This window comes from Eptesicus fuscus, chromosome 2, assembly GCF_027574615.1.
Source record: "Eptesicus fuscus isolate TK198812 chromosome 2, DD_ASM_mEF_20220401, whole genome shotgun sequence".
In the NCBI taxonomy this organism is placed as follows: domain Eukaryota; kingdom Metazoa; phylum Chordata; class Mammalia; order Chiroptera; family Vespertilionidae; genus Eptesicus; species Eptesicus fuscus.
The window spans coordinates 26,206,962-26,225,337 of NC_072474.1; the positions used below are offsets into that span (position 1 = coordinate 26,206,962).

Consider the following 18,376-nt stretch of genomic DNA (forward strand, 5'->3'; position numbering starts at 1 on the left):
GCTCTAGAAGGTTTAGTGTAGCCCAGAATAGCACCAGGTCTGGTCTGGTCGAGCACCTTTCAGGGTCCCGGGGATTGCATTATATCCAGAGCATCTTATCAGATTCTGCGTGTGGGTGACCAGTGATGCCGTAATTGTATACATTACAGGAAAAACACATAGAGAAACTTTGAGGCACCTCAGGTCCAATTTCTAAACCAAAAATTTATAAAAGACTAAAGTTCTAAAATTTATTTAGAATAAGAGGTTTGCATCTCTGTAGTCTAGAGTTATAAAGTAGGGGTATAAGGGAAATAGTATATCGATCGGAATTTGTGAAATGTCTAGAGGAAAGAATATATTTCTTTAATATTATATATAAGGAGGTCTTTCAGTTTTTATTCTTTGAAATTTTATGGGTGTTGTCTTATTTTAAAAAGCATGTTCATCTTATGTTTGCTCTGATTTTCTTTATTTCTTAGTGTGAAGAAGATGGTCGAAATCAACTTTCTTTGTGTCCATAAAAAATTGAGATCAAAACGGGTAGCCCCAGTGTTAATTCGAGAAATAACTCGGAGGGTGAATCTGGAAGGGATTTTCCAGGCCGTTTATACTGCTGGTGTGGTTCTCCCGAAGCCAGTGGCCACTTGCAGGTAATAGCAACACCTTTACCGTGCATCTCACCTGTACCTAAGCATTGAGCCTTCCCACCCTGCTGCTAGAAGTGTTATTCTCACTTGTTGTGAGTTATATAGCTCAGAGGGATTTTGGCTGACCGTGATTATGTAGTTGGTTGATAGCAGAGATGGAGACTGGAAGCAGGAACCACCTAATCCAGTCTTCTTTCCAGTTACCATACAGCTACTTGTATGCCAGTGATCTGAGCTGTATTTCAGTGTCTTCCATTTGAAAGACTGGAAGGTCTGGTCTGGTTGGGGCACCTCTCGGGTGTCCTGGGGATTGCATTATATACAGAGCAACATCTTATCAGATTCTGCGTGTGGGTGACCCAGTTATGCCATCATTGTATACATTACAGAAAAAACACAGAGAGAAACCCCGGGCATCGTGATGTGGAAATATCCAGGGTGGTACCACTTCCTTTTCTCCTCTAACACTCAGTCTTATACCATGCTCTGCAGTGCTATTCCAAATGTCTGGTAAAAAAGCCTATGACTCAGTCTGCTCTTAACAAGCTTTCGGAGGTTAATCCAGGGAGAAAATTGTCACTTGACTAACCTGTTTCTGAAGAATCAGTTTCTCTCCCTCCCCTATTTTCATTTATTCAAATAAAATGAAACTTCAGGTAAACATAGTACAAAAAAATTAAGCCATAAAATTACTATGTCCTATCAAATTATTCATAAATAAATAGGATAAATAAGACTTCACAGGTGCATATTGGAGCTCTTGTGGCGCAATCGGGTAGCGCTTGGTACTTATAGGTACATGTTAATAGAAATCATTTAGCCCAATACCTAAACTGGGTCACTTAAGAAATTCAAGCTAGCCCTAACCGGTTTGGCTCAGTGGATAGAGTGTCGGCCTGCAGACTGAAAGGTCCCAAGTTCGATTCCGGTCTAGGGCATGTACCTTGATTGCAGGCACATCCCTAGTAGGGGGTGTGCAGGAGGCAGCTGATCGATGTTTCTCTCTCATCGATGTTTCTAACTTTCTATCCCTCTCCCTTTCTCTCTGTAAAAAATCAATAAAATATATTAAAAAAAAAAAAAAGAAAGAAAGAAATTCAAGCCAGTTTCTTGAAAAGTTGTTTTCTTGCCCTGGTTGGTGTGGCTCAATTGGTTGGGTGTTGTCCTGTGCACCAAAGGTCTCCAGTTTGATTCCCAGTTGGAGCACATGCCCAGGTTGCAGGTTTGGTCCCCTGTCAGGGTGTGTATGGGAGACATCTGATCAATGCTTCTCTCTTTCTCTCCTTCCCTCTTCTTCCCTCTCTGAAACCAACTTTAAAAAAAAAAAAGAGAGAGAGAGAGAAAACTTGTTTTATTGGTTGTTTGTTAGATAAATATGAAAGCTCTACTAATTTAGGAGGAATATTTTCAAGTTTTTAAACTTTTGGGTTGCTTTCTATAGAATCGGGAATGGTTATGAAATACTTGCAAACTGGTCATTATTATTTTTTTTAATGTATTTTATTGATTTTTTACAGAGAGGAAGGGAGAGGGATAGAGAATTAGAAACATCGATGAGAGAGAAACATCGATCAGCTGCCTCTTGCACACTCCCTACTGGGTATGTGCCCGCAACCAAGGTACATGCCCTTGACCGGAATAGAACCTGGGACCCTTCAGTCCTCAGGCTGATGCTCTATCCACTGAGCCAAACCGGTCAGGGCCAAACTGGTCATTATTAATAAGACTGTTACAGTTTTAAGATACCTCTATACTGAAAGAGATGAAAGATCACAAACTACAGAGGAACATAACTAGGGATGCAGGACATACTGTAGAGGTAAAAAATGACTGATAAAATAATTGCATTGGAAGAGGGACCGCATCCAGCATTGTGCCAGGCATAACATAAGTATTCATTAACTGTTCTACCACAGCTGAGCTAGACAAGAGTAAAAATTTGGAGAGTCAGAAATCAGTCCAACTTTCAAACTTTATTGTATTCCAGATACTGGCATCGATCACTAAACCCCAGAAAATTGGTAGAAGTGAAATTTTCTCACTTGAGTAGAAATATGACTTTACAGAGAACAATGAAGCTGTACAGACTTCCAGATGTAAGTAAAAACAATTTGCAGTTTTTCAAGACTAACGACTGAAACTTTCAATGTAGAAAAGAATTATTTGCAGGTCTAAAAAACTGATTTATGTATCTGAAGATATGAATAGGTAGCTAAAAGGTCTGCATAGAATTCAGGGGAGAGGAAAAATAAGGGAGTTCACTTGGAAATACCAATTTGTTTTTTTAAGTCTAAGTTCTTCAGTTTTTGGTTGGATGGGATTAAACTCAAGACGTAAGTTTTGAAATTTTGAGTATTTATGGTTTTTTAAGTAAAAGGTAAGAAAAGTTTCAGGCTTCTGATGAAATCTTAACGCAATAGAACTAAGGTATAAGGTTAAAAGGAGAGATCTGGGAGAGGAAATAATGTCTTATAAATAAATTATCATCTTTTTAAACTAGCAAATTCCCAAAATGAAAAATTGTCTGTAATTTAATAGGGGAAAATGTATTTGTTCTTATTTAAACTTTTTGTTTTAATTTCATCCATCCCCTCAACACTCTCCCCTTTGGCAAACATCAGCTTATTTCTATATCTAAGCTGTTTTGTTTAATTTATTCATTTGTTATTGGCTTTCTTTTTAGATTCCACATATAAGTGAAATCATACGGTATTTGTCTTTCTCTGACTATTCCACTTATCATAATACTTTCTAGGTCCATCCATGTTGTTGCAAATGGCAACATTTCATTCTCTTTTATTGCTGAGTAATATTCTATTGTAAAAATTTAAATGTTTACCATCTTGGCTTGGATGGTGTATTAGTTATCTATTGCTGTGTAACAAATGACTATAAATGTAGCAGCTTAAAACAATACACTTCCTGTCTCCCAGTTCTGTGGGTCAGGAATGAAGGCACAGCTAGCTGAGGCCCCTGCTTCAGGGTCTCTCATGAAGCTGCCACCAAGGTGTCAGCCAGGTCTCACCTGGAAACCTGCAGGGATGGATCCACGTCCACGCTCACGTGGCTGTTGTCAGGCTTGAGTTCCTTGCAGGCAGCTGGACGAGGGCTCAGTTCCTTGCAGACTGTCCACCCCAGCCGCCATCCGTTCTTTGCCGCATGGGATTCTCCCCACGGGGGCCAACGTGGCAGCTTGTTCATCAAACCAGTGAGGAGAGCGTCCATAGAGACTCTCCTATCAGATGGACGTTAGAACCTTACTCCCAATTCACAAAAGTGACATCCAGTCACCATCGCCACAGTCCATTGGTTAGACACCAGTCACAGGTCCCCCCGCACTTGAGAGGAGTGGATCCCAAGGGTGTGAGTACCAGGAGGCCATCTAGAATCTCTCTGCCACAGAGGGGGTCTTTTGTTTGAAGTTTGATTTCTTCAGAGTTATTCTATTTTGGGGGTATTTACAAAGCAGTTTAGTTGATATTTTAACTTGGTTGAGGGAGTCATGTAGAATATAGCCATGTTCCTCTCGAACTGTGGCCATGCTGGGTATAGCACATATAGTTCTTTTTGCCTTTTGGCCAGTTGTGTGTTTGCCAAATGCAGGTCATCAGTGGCTGCAGAATTGATGTCTTTTTTCTGATAACAGACTAGGATCACCTAATGTCTGATCTTGGGAAGAATTTAATAAGGAGAGAAGAGGAGGTGAAGGAAAGCAGGTGTTGGAAGTGTCAGGGTCATCATTCTTGGGTTTCATGACCTGGCAGCGGGATCAGAAGCATGTTCTTCTCTCTGTCTTAGCTGTTGTTACAGAAGTGGGGCTTGAACTAATGAGCTCACTGCCTCTCTGTGAGGCCTAGCAGGGAGGGGCAGTGTAGATCAGAGCAGATGGAAATAAAAAACGCAGTGACATGAAGAAGGAGGGTGCACACAACCTGGGGAGGAAGGAGCAGGCCTCTTAAGCTATGGGGCAAAAAGGAAATGAAGAAATAGGAAGATGTTCAGAGAGGTCACACTGTTGTCATGACAATCAATATTTGCTGATTCTTTTGAAACTAGAAACAGTTTATGGAAATGGCCAAGACCCAGAGCAACTGAGGGGCACAGTTACAGGGGGCACAGATGGCAGTGAGAAAAAAGGGCACCACACCCAGCTGAGATGAAACACGCCCTCTGTAGTCACTGTTCATTCTCAACGTCCCCCTTGCCAGTTGTTAACTGCTTTGCTACCTGTGAGTTGAATTTAAAACTTGAAGCATGCCTGCTTTTCTCAGTAGAGGCTAATGCTCTTCTACTTTGGTCGCCCCAGATTTCAGCTTGTTGACTAAGGCACTCTAGTTTGAATCTAAGGAAAGCGCCCACTTACATGTAGGTTGCCCAAAATGGAATGAAGAATAACGAGTTTTAGTACCTATCATGGGCTTATTCAGGATGATTAGAATTTGAGCTGCTAACAGTATTTTGACTTGACTTTGTCCATTAGCCTTTAAGTTTTTGAACAAGAATCAATCAACACAAATAACAGTTGGTAAAAATCACTGTCAGGAATTGGTTTTTATTTCCCCAATAAACTAAAGTTTATAAAGGGTTCTCACATATGTTATTCAGTATACTAGAGGCCCCATGCACGAAATTCTTGCACTGCAGGGGTGTCCCTCAGCCCTGCCTGCGCCCTTTCGCAGCCCAGGACCCCTCAGGGGGTGTCCACCTGCCAGCTTAGGCCTGCAGTCAGACATCCGTCTTGCAGTCCAGGGCTCTCGCAGTCCGGGACCCCTCACTCCTTTCCGCCCGCCTGCAGCGGAGGCGGGAGAGGCTCTTGCCAGCTGTGAGCCAGCTTCTGGCTGAGCGGTGCTCCCGTTGTGGGAGTGCACTGACCACCAGGGGGCAGCTTCTACATTGAGCATCTGCCCCCGATGGTCATTGCGTGTCATAGTGTTCCACTGTTAAGTCGATTTGCATATTAGGATTTTATTATATAGGATAGGATTCTTACAGTAACCTTTTGAAGTTGGTACTTCTTATCCCCATTTTACAGATGAAGAGACTGAGGCTTGTGAAGTTTGACACTTAGGGCGTGTCATCAATAAGTGGTGGTCTTGGGATGCAGGCTCCAGGCTTCCAGTTTTTGCCTGTTAGATCTCTTTGCTTCTGCCATCAACTCTAACACACCTCTTGGGGGAGCATCATTGCTCAGTCCTACCAAGTGTCTCTCCGTATAGACATTAGAGTGTAGGTTAAGATAGGAAAGGACGATTGTCCAGGTCCAAACAGCTCTCATTGGCACGTTCCAGTCATAGGGAAGGGAAGAAAGATAAAGAGTAAATAAATGAGAAAAAAGGAGAGGGTAGAAGAGATGAAAGTACAGAATTTGGAAAATTGGAAGGTGCCGACTGCAGTCTCTTGAGTTAGAAGCTGGACAATGCAGCATACACCAGACCTCCTCCCTCACGGGCCCAGATGGATGCTGCCACCGCCAGCAATCGCGTCATTTAAGAATAGGTTTGAATTACTAAGCCTGAAGAGAACAACTTTGTTGAATGCAACTTTTGCTCTGTGGATGTCTTATTTTCTGATTCATTATTACTGTTTCTGCTTATGGTGCTGCTTTATGTCTTTTTCGTAGACTTCTGAATACAAGTTAACATTCATTGTGGCCAGCATCATGCTAGACATTGCGCATCTGTAGTCTCATTTATTTATTTAGAACAATCATAGGCGGGCAGGTCCCTTTCCCTGTTTTGTAAAAGAGGACATGGAACACTAGACTCATTTGCCCAGTTTAAAGTTAGGACAGAACTATCCAGGAGCCCATGCCATTAACTACTGCTAACACAAATACTAAGGTTTTTCCAAGAGTAATGCATTTCTCTACCCTTTAAATGCTGGTTTGTTTTTAATTTGGTGTTGAGCATTTCCAAACAAAGTTGGATTCTTTTTGTCAGATTTTTTAAAAACAGATAAAGAACAGGATTCAGATTAATCTCCCAGCTTTCTGCTATGTTGCAAGGACACGCTTGTGAAGACATGTGAAGACACGCAAGATGTTCTAGATTTAGTAGCAGTAGACGATTTTTTTTTTTAGTGTTTAGTGTTCTACTGCTCCTTTTTTTAATCAAATAAATAGCCATAATCACTGCTTACATCTCCACTCTGGAATCTTGCCTCTAAAACAGACATGCCTCATAGTTTGACATACAACACTGCTTCTGTTTTTTGATAGACTCTGAGCTTTATTTCCTTATGCCCATATAAGCAGATGTTACACACATTGCATATACAGAGTCCAATGAGTAATGCATATTGGTTGGACTGTGGAAAAGTAAGTCTGATTGAGATACAGAATTTGCTGATGAAATTTAAGATTTTCTCAGTTACTGGAAAATAGTTTTTGTGTTTTATTGAACACTCAGAAAACATTACCACTTCACTCTTTCAGATTATGCCAAAGTTACCATTTTTATCTAAGTTTTGTGTTCTCCCCATCTCTTCCTGAAGACAACAGCTATAGTTTGAGTGTTTCTGGTTTACATTTTAAATTTTATTTCATGCTTCTCTAGATTTTTTTTTTTTTTGTAGAGTATGTAACTTCACAATGTCACAAAGAAGCAAGTTTAGGCCCTGAGATCCATAAACCATTGTTGGTCAGCAAAAGTAAATATTCTCCCCGTTTCTTAGGACCTTTTATAGCTGACTAGTCTATTCTCTTCTGCTTTCCTGCTTGTGTGAAAACTTGGAAGTGCTTATAAATTGCTAAGTTTATATACTTTCTCCTGATATTTGCCCAGGCTTACTGTTTCACTGTCTTTCTCATCTACATCCTACTACCCAATTTTCCAACCTTCAGGGACTTGAGGTAGCAGTTCTGAAAGTGGTTGATATGAATATATAGGTTTCAGGTGTGGGCTTCTATGTTATAAGATCTGTATATTGCACCGTGTGTCCACCACCCAAAGTCAAATCTACTCCTGTCACAATATATTAAGACCCCTTATCCCCCCCATCCCCTTCCCTCTGGTCACCCACTGCTGTTTGTGTTCACGAGTTTCAGTCTTATATCCCACATATGAGTGAAATCGTATGGTTCTTAGCTTTTCCTGACCAACTTATCTCACTCAGCATAATGTTCTCAAGGTCCATCCATGTTGTTACACATGGCGCGTTTCACCCTTCCTTATGGCTGAGTAGTACTCCATTGTGTATATGTACCACGTCTTCTTTATCCAGTCCTCTATTGCAGGACACTTTGGTTGTCTTCATGTCTTGGCCACCGTGAATAATGCTGCAATGAACATAGGGTGCATGTATCTTTGCAAACACATGATTTAGAGTTTTTCGGGTATAAACCCAGGAGAGGGATTGCTGGCTCATATGGTAGCTCTATTAATATTTTTAGGAATCTCCCCATAGTGGTTGTACCAGTCTACATTCCCACCAGCAGTGAATGAGGGCTCCCTTTTTTCCACAACCTCTCCAACACTTGTTGTTGTATGTCTTATTGGTAATGGCCACTCTAACAGGTGTGAGGTGGTATCTCATTGTAGTTTTAATTTACATTTTCCTAATTGCCAGTGAGGTTGAACATCTTTTCATATATCTATTGGCTGTTTGTATGTCTTCTTGGGAGAGGTGTATTTTCAAGTCCTCTGCCCACTTTTTGATTGGGTTGTTTGTTTATTTGTTTGATATTGAGTTTTATGAGTTCTTTATATATTGTGGGAATTAAACCTTTGTCAGAGCTACAGTTTGTAAATGTCATGTCCCATCTGGTTGGCTGTCTCTTTGTGTTGTTGTCCATTTCTCTTGCTGTGCAGAAGCTTTTTAGTTTGATACAGTCCATTCATTTATTTTTACGTTTACTTCCTTTGCCTTAGGGGTCAAGTTCATAAAATGTCCTCTATGATCAAGGTCCATAAGTTTGGTACCTATATTTTTTTCTATGTAACTTATTGTTTCGGGTCTTATATTTAGGTCTTTGATTCATTTTGAATTAATTTTTGTACATAAAGACAAACTGTAATTCAGTTTTATCCATTTGCATGTGGCTTTCCAGTTTTCCCAGCACCATTTATTGAAGAGACTGTCTTTACTCCATTGTGTATTTCTAGGTCCTTTGTCAAAAATTATCTGTCCATATACATGTGGTTTTATAGCTGAGCGCTCTCTTCTGTTCCACTGAGATGTGTGTCTGTTTCTCTGCCAATAACATGCCGTTTTGATTATTGTAGCTCTGTAGTATGATTTGAAGTCCAGTAGCATGTTACCTCCAGTTCTTTTTTCTTAGGATTGCTTTGGCTATTTGGGGTCTTTTGTGGTTTCTCATTCTATTTCTTTAAAAAATGACATTGGAATTTTGATGGGGATTGCATTAAATCTGTATATTGCTTTGGGTAATATGGCCATTTTAACTATGTTAATTCTTCCAATCCATGAACACAGGATATTTTTTCCATTTTATTGTGTCTTTTTCAATCTCTTTTAATAATGCTTTATAGTTTTCAGTATGTAAGTCTTTCACGGTCTTTGTTAAGTTTATTCCTAGGTATTTTATTCTTTTGGTTGGAATTGCAAATGGAATATTTTTTCCCATTTCTTTTTCTGAAGTTTTGTTGTTAGTATACAGGTAGGCAATGGATTTTTGCACATTGATTTTGTATCCTGCAACTTGACTGTATTTGTTTATTGTTTCTAATAGTTTTTTGGTAGAGTCTTCAATTTTTTGGAGGAGTTTGAGAAGGATAGGTTTTAAATCTTCTTTGAACGTTTGGTAGAATTCACTGGTGAAACCATCTGATCCTGAACTTTTTTTTTTTTTTTTTTTTTTTTAATGGTTGTTTTAATTTCCTCACTGCTGACTGTTCTATTTAATTTTTCCAATTCTCCATAATTCAGTTTAGGATAGTTATATATTTCTAGAAACTTATACATTTCTTCTAGGTTATTGAATTTGGTGGCATATAATCTTTCATAATATTCTAGTATCCTTTGTATATCTGTGATGTCTGTGGTAATTTCTCCTCTCTCATTTCTGATTTTGTTTATATGGTTTTTCTTCCTTTTTTCCTTAGTGAGTCTAGTTAGGGGTTTGTCAATTTCATTAATCTTTTCAAAGAACCAGCTCTTTGTTGTATTTTTTTTTATATAGTCTTTTTGTTGTCTATTTCATTCATTTCTGCTCTAATTTTTATTATATCCTTTCTTCTGCTGACTTTGGGTTGCTTTTGTTCTTCCTTTTCTAGTTCTATAAGGTGTAATGTTAGGTTGTTTACTTAGGATTTCTCTTGTTTCTTGAGATAGGCCTATAATGATATACACTTCCCTCTTATTACGGCTTTCCCTGCATCCCAGATTTTTTGACATGTTGTATTGTCATTCTCATTTGTCTCTATGTATCTTTTGATCTCATCTTTTATTTCTTATTTGACCCAGTCATTTTTTAGTAGTATGTTGTTTAAGCTCCATGTATTTGTGGGTTTCTTTACTTCCATTTTGCAGTTGATTTCTAATTTCAAGGCATTGTCATCAGAGAATATGCTTGGTATAATTTCAATCTTCTTGAACTTATTGATGCTAGTTTTGTGACCTAATATATGGTCTATTCTTAAGAATGCTCTATATGCAGTTGGGATGAAAGGTTCTGTAAATGTCAATTATGTCCATTTGGTCTAGTGTTTTATTTAAGGCCAATATTTCTTTATTTGATCTTTCTAGAGCTGTAAAGGAGTATTAAGATCCACAACTATGATTGTGTTTTGATCTGTTTCTCCCTTTACTTCTGTGAGTAGTTGTTTTATATATTTCAATGCTCCCTGGTTGGATGCATATATATTAAGAAGTCTTATGTTTTCTTGATGTAGTGTCCCCTTTATCATTATAAAGTGTCCATCTTTGTCTCTTATTATCTTTAAATCTATTTTGTCAGATATAAGTATGGCTACATGTGCTTTTCTGTGGATGTTATTTGCTTGGAGAATCGTTTTCCACCCTTTTACTTTGAATCTATCAGCTGAGCCGAGAGTTCCCAGCTGCAGGGCTGCATCTGCGGACCGGGTGCACTTTCCTCCCTTCTCATCTCCCCTTTATTCCCAGATGCCCATCTTTTGATGTTTCAATGTGCAGGTCTCTCAGGTGTGTGTCTGTATTAAGTAGGGATTTCTTTGTTGAATTATAGTTGATTAACTTGTTGAAATTTCAGGGGGAAAGAACAAGGTGCGCTCTCATGCTGCCATTCCTCTCACATCACTCAACATGAGAGCCTTGTATATTCTTTTGTTTTAAAATTTCTAATTTAACTTCTAGTATGACAAATATGGGTGGCTATAACCACATTAGTAGAGCTCTATGGAAGTACGCAATAGCCTTTCATAGTATGAAGGGGAGGCTAACAGTTGCTTTCAGGATGTGGACTTTGGTGGTTTCGCAGTGTGACTATTGAATGCATGACAACTATGCTGCAGAAGAATGTTTTGCTTTAGAGAGAAGCTGGCAAGCCTTTTCTTCATTTCTGAATGTTCTCTATTAACATATCATGTGTCCTGTTGCTTTCATTGATAAAGCTAAGTGCTTGGTATTGTTGTTACTGAACCAATAACAAAAGAAAAATGTCTAATATTGAGAAAGGCTATTTAAAATTTCCAAAGTCATCCTCATAGCAGAAAATAATCTTTTTTATTAATGACTGCAGCATGTATCCTATAAGGTTTTGCTCTTCTGACTAGCATTTAGAAATATGTATTTATTACATTTAACAGTATTTGGAAACACATAGGTTCCCTCTTCCCATGAAGTGCAGTCTAAAAATGCTACCAATACTAAAATTGGCTTAGGGGAAAACAAAAGAAAAATGTAATTTCACACCTGGTTTGCATATAAATGCCACACCACAGAAGTGTCATCTTTACTTAGCCAATGGTGACTTTTTTTTCATGTTTGTAGCCTTCACCTCACTTTGTAAATGATTGTGATACAAACCATAGGAATTCATTCAACACATATCCAAGCTGTTATTGCCCTGCTTACCTGAAGGATTAGCTTAGGACAGTGGTCAGCAAACTCATTAGTCAACAGAGTCAAATATCAACAGTACAACGATTGAAATTTCTTTTGAGAGCCAAATTTTTTAAACTTAAAATTCTTCTAACGCCACTTCTTCAAAGTAGACTCGCCCAGGCTGTGATATTTTGTGGAACAGCCACACTCAAGGGGCCAAAGAGCCACATGTGGCTTGCGAGCCGCAGTTTGCCGACCACTGGCCTAGGATGGAAACCAGGACCTGGAGATTTCTTGTCCTTTGGCTTTGAGATCCACAAAAAGCTAGAAGTACAAGTTCTCTATTAAATGTTAAGGACTTAAATTCTTTCAGTTTTGACTATTAAACTGTTTTAGCTGCATTACTATGTTTTTATGGATTACATAAATTACAACTGAGTTGTACATAGTAAATACTCAGCGAAGAACTATCGGGTCTGTAACTACAAAGAACGCACCTGTCATCTCCTCCCCCCCAATCAATAATCAATCAGCATTCTTTGTCACAGAGCCTTAGAAACATCAGCACAACTAACATCAAACAGAGCCGCATGCAGATGAAAACCTATTTTCCACCTTGGGCTTCTGCCATACTACCGATCTAATTTTACCAGTAGAGGCAGCTTTTAATTTTCATATATTTAGAAATAATTAAGATGGAAAAGGTAGAGTAGCAATACAAGTTATCGCTTAAATGTATCCACTATTTCTTCAAGAAAAAAAATCAAATGAACTGGGAAAATGAAATTGCATTTCTAAGTTTTCAGTGTTTTGTTTGTACAAACTAGCAAATGGAGTGGGTTTTTCACTTCCAGGTTTAAGTGTCCTGGTGTCTAGACAGTTCCTAGAGAGCTAAGTGATGTCTGGAGCTCTTGTCAGGATAGGAAGTTGAACAAATCCAAATGTCCTGACCTTTAGGTTTATTCCTGTGACCTAATGGAAAAATTGTGACGCTTTGGAAGAAAGGACTCAAATGCATATTCTGATCACCCTTAATCAAAAGATTGCCTGAGAGGATCAAACAGTCCTTGGCAGCTAGCCATTTGCCTTAGGAAAAATCTTGGCTATTAAAACACTTTCCTTCCCATTCTGATCAATATTATTTCATTTTTGTTGCTCACGAGGATAAAATAGCTACATCCTTTTCACCCTAACCCTAACCCTAACCCTAACCCTAACCCTGAATAAAATAAGTTTCTCACCACTTTTCAGCTGTGTTTTCAGACTGTCAGACAAGGCAGTGTTAAAGCCCACTACTCCAGAACACATGCTGAGCTTGCTCTGCCCTACCGTGTAGGCTGCTAAAATTCTTGGCATTGGTATACACATCAACTTGGAGTGTTCCTTTGATTTAGTTTGTGTCCTGGGCAATATTGACTAAAGACCTGGCACACAGAGATAAGGTACAACACATGGTCTCGCACAGTGGTCAGCAAACTCCTTAGTCAACAGAGCCAAATATCAACAGTACAACGATTGAAATTTCTTTTGAGAGCCGAAAACCGTCTTCTGCGCACGGGCCATGAAGTTTCAATCGCACTGTACGTGCGCGCCCGCACGTGGTATTTTGTGGAAGAGCCACACTCAAGGGGCCAAAGAACCGCATGTGGCTCACGAGCCGCAGTTTGCCGACCACTGGTCTAGCATATATTCTAACTTAGTGCTTCTCAAACTTTAATGTGTATACAAATTACCAGGGAATCTTGCTAACGTGCAGATTCTAACCTGATAAGTCTGGGGCAAGGCCAAGAGTCTGCAGTTCTAACAGGCTTCTCTGTGACGCTGATTCAGCTGGTCTGCAGATCACAGGTTAGCACAAAGTGCTTTTTACTTCTCTGTATTTAAACTTCCCAATTGGTTTTGTTTTCACTCTAACAAGGTGACAAAGACTTCAGGCTTGAGACCAATGGAACCGAGAGATGTCAAAGCAATTCGAGAATTAACCAACAGTTACCTGAAGCAGTTTCACCTCGCCCCGGTGATGGATGAAGAGGAAGTAGCCCACTGGTTCCTCCCCCAGGAGCACATTATTGACACGTTTGTAGTGGAGGTAAAGATAAGATGATATGATGGTTCAGAGAAAGATGAAGATACTATATGCCACTGAGTCTGCTTTCCAGAAAGATCACACAGTGCCATCTTTCCTCTTCCTCCATGACTTGCCGCTTCTATACCAGATTTCTGCTCACCCTGCTAGAACCAGGTTTTCTTCTTACAGTTTCCATTACTAGATAAAAGCACACTTTTACTACTTATGAATGGGAAATCACTATACTTTTCTGTTGCTGCCGATGTTATTAATTGCTTTTCTCATTTTGCACAAAAGCCAATTTGGATGACCTCTTTTGTGATAGATACATTCCAAAGTTTAATATTCCTTTGGTTTTGCAAAAGGGGAACTGAACTGCATTTGGTTGAGATTAAGTCACTTAATTCAACCCTCCTTGTTCAAGTGAATGAAGGAAAAGTAACAGTTTAGATTTTCTGATTATTGGTTAGATGAGTTTCACATAGTGATTTTTAAACCATGTTTTCAAAAGCTTAGAATTTGTTGTGCAAATGCTACTTCGCTTAGAAGCTCTTTTGGTTGAAGTAAGATGAAGTTGAGAAGTTGGGATTTAAACTGGAAAGTACCTGGAGGAGAGAAAGCTAAGAGGTACTGTAGCGGTCCATTCACTCTTTGTTGTGAGAATTGAGCTGGCAGTGTATTTTCAGCATTGTCAGGCATTGTCTGAATGTAAAATTACGGCCACGTTAGGGCAGTAATGGTAGGAGTGGACAGTGAATTAGAGGACATTTCTGAAAAACAATTGAGCTGTCTTTGTTTTTAAACTTTTATTTCTGAAACAGTGCTGGAGTGGATATATTTGTGTACAGATCTTTATGCACTTGCATAAGTTTCTCCAGAGCAGCAGTTCTCAAAGTTTTTCTTTTATCCCAGGACTCCTTTACTCTTTTAAGAATTAGTGAGCTTTTTATTTTTGTGGATTATATCTACAAATATGTACTGTATTCAAAATTAAAACAAATTTTAAATATTATTTTGTATGTCAGACAAAGCCAAATACCATATATAATGTCACTTATATAGAGAATCTTCAAAAACAAAACAATCTCATAGGCACAGATAACAGATTATTGGTTGTCAGAGGTGGGAAGAGGGGAATGGTTAAAGGTATAAACTTCCAGTTATAAAATAAGTGAGTCCTGGGGATATAATGTACAGCATAGTAACTATAGTTAATGATACTGTATTGTATATTTGAAAGTTGCTAAGAGAATAGATCTTAAAAGTTCTCATCACAAGAAAAAAAAACTTGTAACTAACTATGTGAGGTGATGGATATTAAGTAGACTTATTGTAGTGATCATTTCATAATATGCACATATATCAAATCATATTGTTCATATGAAATTAATGTAATGTTATACATCAATTATATCTCAGTAAAAAAAGAAAAACAAGAAATAATTGGAAAAAATCTATTATTTAATGACTGTATAACAATAGTAAACCCATTACATTTTACCTAAATGACATATTTTGTATGACAAATAACTTTTCCGAAGTAACAAAATTAGTGAAAAGAATGATATGTATTATATTATTGCAAGTCTCTTCTTAAATGTCTGACTTAATAGAAGACAACTGGGTTCTCACATCTTCTGCATTCAGTCTATTGTGATATATTATTTTGATTGAAGTATATGAAAAAAATCCTTCACACAGAGTATTGTAGATATGAAAAAGAATGAGTATTTTAATAGCCTTTTCAGGTAATTGTGGATATTACGTAACTCAAATCATATTAATGAACTTTTGATACTGTTAGATTAAAATCCATTGGTTTTTATTGTTGTTGTTAATCTTCACCTGAGGATATTTTTCTATTGAATTTTTTTTTTTTTTTTTTTTTTTTTTTTTTAGCTAGAGTATAAGGGAGGGAGGGAGAGAGAGAGAGAGCGAGAAAGAGAGAGAAACATCGATATGAGAAATATATATCAATTGGTTGCCTCCTGCGTGTTCCCCCGCTGAAGATCTAATCTGCAACCCAGGTACATGCCCTTGAACTGGAATTGAACCCTCAACCCTTCAGTGCACGGGCCAGCGCTCTAACCACTGATCCATGATGGTTAGGGCAGTTCTAGTAGTTTTTTGGTGGAATCTGTAGGGTTCTCTATATACAGTATATGTCATGTGCAAATAATGACAGTTTTACTTCTTCCTTTTCTATTTGGATACCTTTTATTTCTTCTTCCTGTCTGATTGTTGGGGCTAGGACTTCCAGTACTATACTAATATATAAAAACTCAGGGTCCGTAACGTCCAAAATGACCGAAGGCTTGACCAACCGGAAGTCAGTCCTGCAGTCAGTCCTGCAGTCAGTGCTGGGTTGCCATGGTGACCCAGCACTGACTGCCGAGGGGGCTGTGGATCAGGCCCAGAGAAAGGCCTGGAGAGAGAAGCAGGGTCTGATCTGTAGCCTCCATGGAAGCTGTTGATCAGCCCTTGCCTCTCTCTTTCTCTCTGGGCCTGGCTAGCAGCATGCCTCTCTTTCTCTCTGGGCCTCTGCGGGGGCTGCTGATCAGCCCTGCCTCTCTGATCAGGCCTGGAGATACTAGCTTGCATAGAAACTGACCAATCAGAACCAAATTTGGGTAAACTGTGAGGAGCTAATGGCTGCCCAGGAGGCTGAGTTTTTGATGCTGACTGGCATAGAAACCGACCAATCAGAACCAAATCTGGGTGAACTGCGAGGAGCCAATAGCTGCCTAGGAGGCGGAGCTTCTGACACTGACTGGCATAGAAACCGACCAATCAGAAGCAAATCTGGGTGAACTGTGAAGGCAGAACCTAAGGTGGGGGCTGAGGAGGGGTTTTAAGGGCAACAGCTGTTTAGTGTATGGTGTAAGAAAGCGGCTCAGTTTTTTAATGTCCGGTTTGGCAGTATACTGCATATGGCTGGCTATCAGTCCTGATATAGGGATTATGTGTTTTTGTCTGCCAAGAGCATCTCCTCCTGCTGAAAAAGGCTTTCTCTCCCTCCTCCATTTAAGCACTCCTATATAATGTATCTATACTAATAAAAGGATAATATGCTAGTTAGACCAGGTCGACTAGCCATCTTCCAGACATCTGACTTCCTTCCGGACAAAGCCATGGTGGTGGGGGCCGAGTCAGAGGGAGTTAGGGGCGATCAGGCTGGCAGGGGAGGGCAGTTGGGGGTGAGATCAGGCCAGCAGGGGAGGGCCATTGGGGGCAAAGATCAGGCCAGCAGGGGAGGACAGTTAGGGGCAATCAGGCAGGCAGAGGCAGTTAGGGGCAATCAGGCAGGCAAAGGCAGTTAGGGGCAACCAGGCCAGCAGGAGAGGGCAGTCGGACATCCCCCAAGGGGTCCCCGATTGGAGAGGGTCCAGGCTGGGCTGAGGGAAGTCCCCCCCGCCAATGCACGAATTTCATGCACCGGGCCACTAGTGTTGAATAGAGTGGTAAAAGCAGACATCCCTGTCTTGTTCCTCATCGAAAGGGAAACGCTTTTAATTTTTTACCATGGTGCTGTCTGTGGGTTTGTCATATATGGCCTTTATTATGTTGAGGTATGTTGCCTCTGTTCCCACTTTGCTGAGTTTTTATCACAAATGGGTGCTGGATTTTATCAAATGATTTTCCTACATCTATTGATATGATCATGTCATTTTAATCATTCATTTTGTTTATGTGGTGTGTGTCAGGTTAATTGATTTGTGGATATTGTACCAATTTTGCATCCCCAGAATAAATCCCACTTGATCATGGTGTATGATCTTTTTAATGTACTGCTGGATATGGTTTGCTAATATTTTGTTGAGGATTTACACATCTATGTTCATATATGTTCTTTCTTTGTGTATATCTGGTTTTGGAATTAGTTTAATGCTGGCCTCATAAAGTTAGCTTGGAGTCTTCCCTCCTCTTGAATTTTTTGGAATTGTTTGAGAAGAATAGGACTTAGTTCTTCCTGTGAGGCCATCCAGTCCAGGACTTTTGTTTGTTGGGAGTTTTTTTATTACTGCTTCAATTTCACGAGTTGTAATATGCCTATTCAGATTCTCTGATTCTTCCTTATTCAGTTTAAGATTATATATTTCTAGGAATTTATCCACTTTGTCCACATTGTCCAATTTGTTGGCATATAGTTGTTCATAATGTTTCTTACAATCCTTTTTATTTCTGTAGAGTCACTTGTTACTTCTCTTTCATTTCTGATTTTATTTATTTGGGTTCTCTCTTTTTTTCTTGATGAATCGGATGAAAGGTTTGTCATTCTTGTTTATCTTTGCAAAGAACCAACTTGTGGTTTCATTGATCTTTTGAAATTTCTTTTAAGTGTAAAGTTAGGTTATTTGAGAATTTTCTTGTTTCTTGAGGTAGGCCTGTAATGCTATTAATTTCCCTCCGAGGACTGCTTTCACTGTGTCCCATAGATTTGGGGTTGTTGTGTTTTCATTTTCATTTGTTTCAAGGTATCTTTTAATTTCTTCTTTGATCTTATCTGTTAACCCATTCCTTGTTTAGTAACATTGTTTAGCCTTCATGTTTTTGTGTGTTCTTAATTTTTTTTCTTATGATTGATTTCTAGTTTCATACCATTATGGTCAGAGAAGATGCTTGATATAATTTTAATCCTATATTTATTGAGATTTGTTTTGTGTCCTAACATGTGGTCTATCCTAGAAAATGCACA

At 39.1% G+C, this 18,376-nt stretch overlaps 1 protein-coding gene across 2 annotated transcripts in view; it reads left to right on the forward strand.

Moving 5' to 3' along the window:
• The window catches only part of NMT2 (N-myristoyltransferase 2), a 76,504-nt gene that overhangs the window by 48,725 nt on the left and 9,403 nt on the right, over positions 1 to 18,376 (forward strand). For both annotated transcript variants that reach the window (XM_054726009.1, XM_054726013.1), the window contains 3 exons: positions 462 to 632; positions 2,617 to 2,725; positions 13,531 to 13,701. In XM_054726009.1, coding sequence (XP_054581984.1) covers positions 462 to 632; positions 2,617 to 2,725; positions 13,531 to 13,701 — 451 coding nt within the window. The remainder of the gene's footprint in view (positions 1 to 461; positions 633 to 2,616; positions 2,726 to 13,530; positions 13,702 to 18,376) is intronic.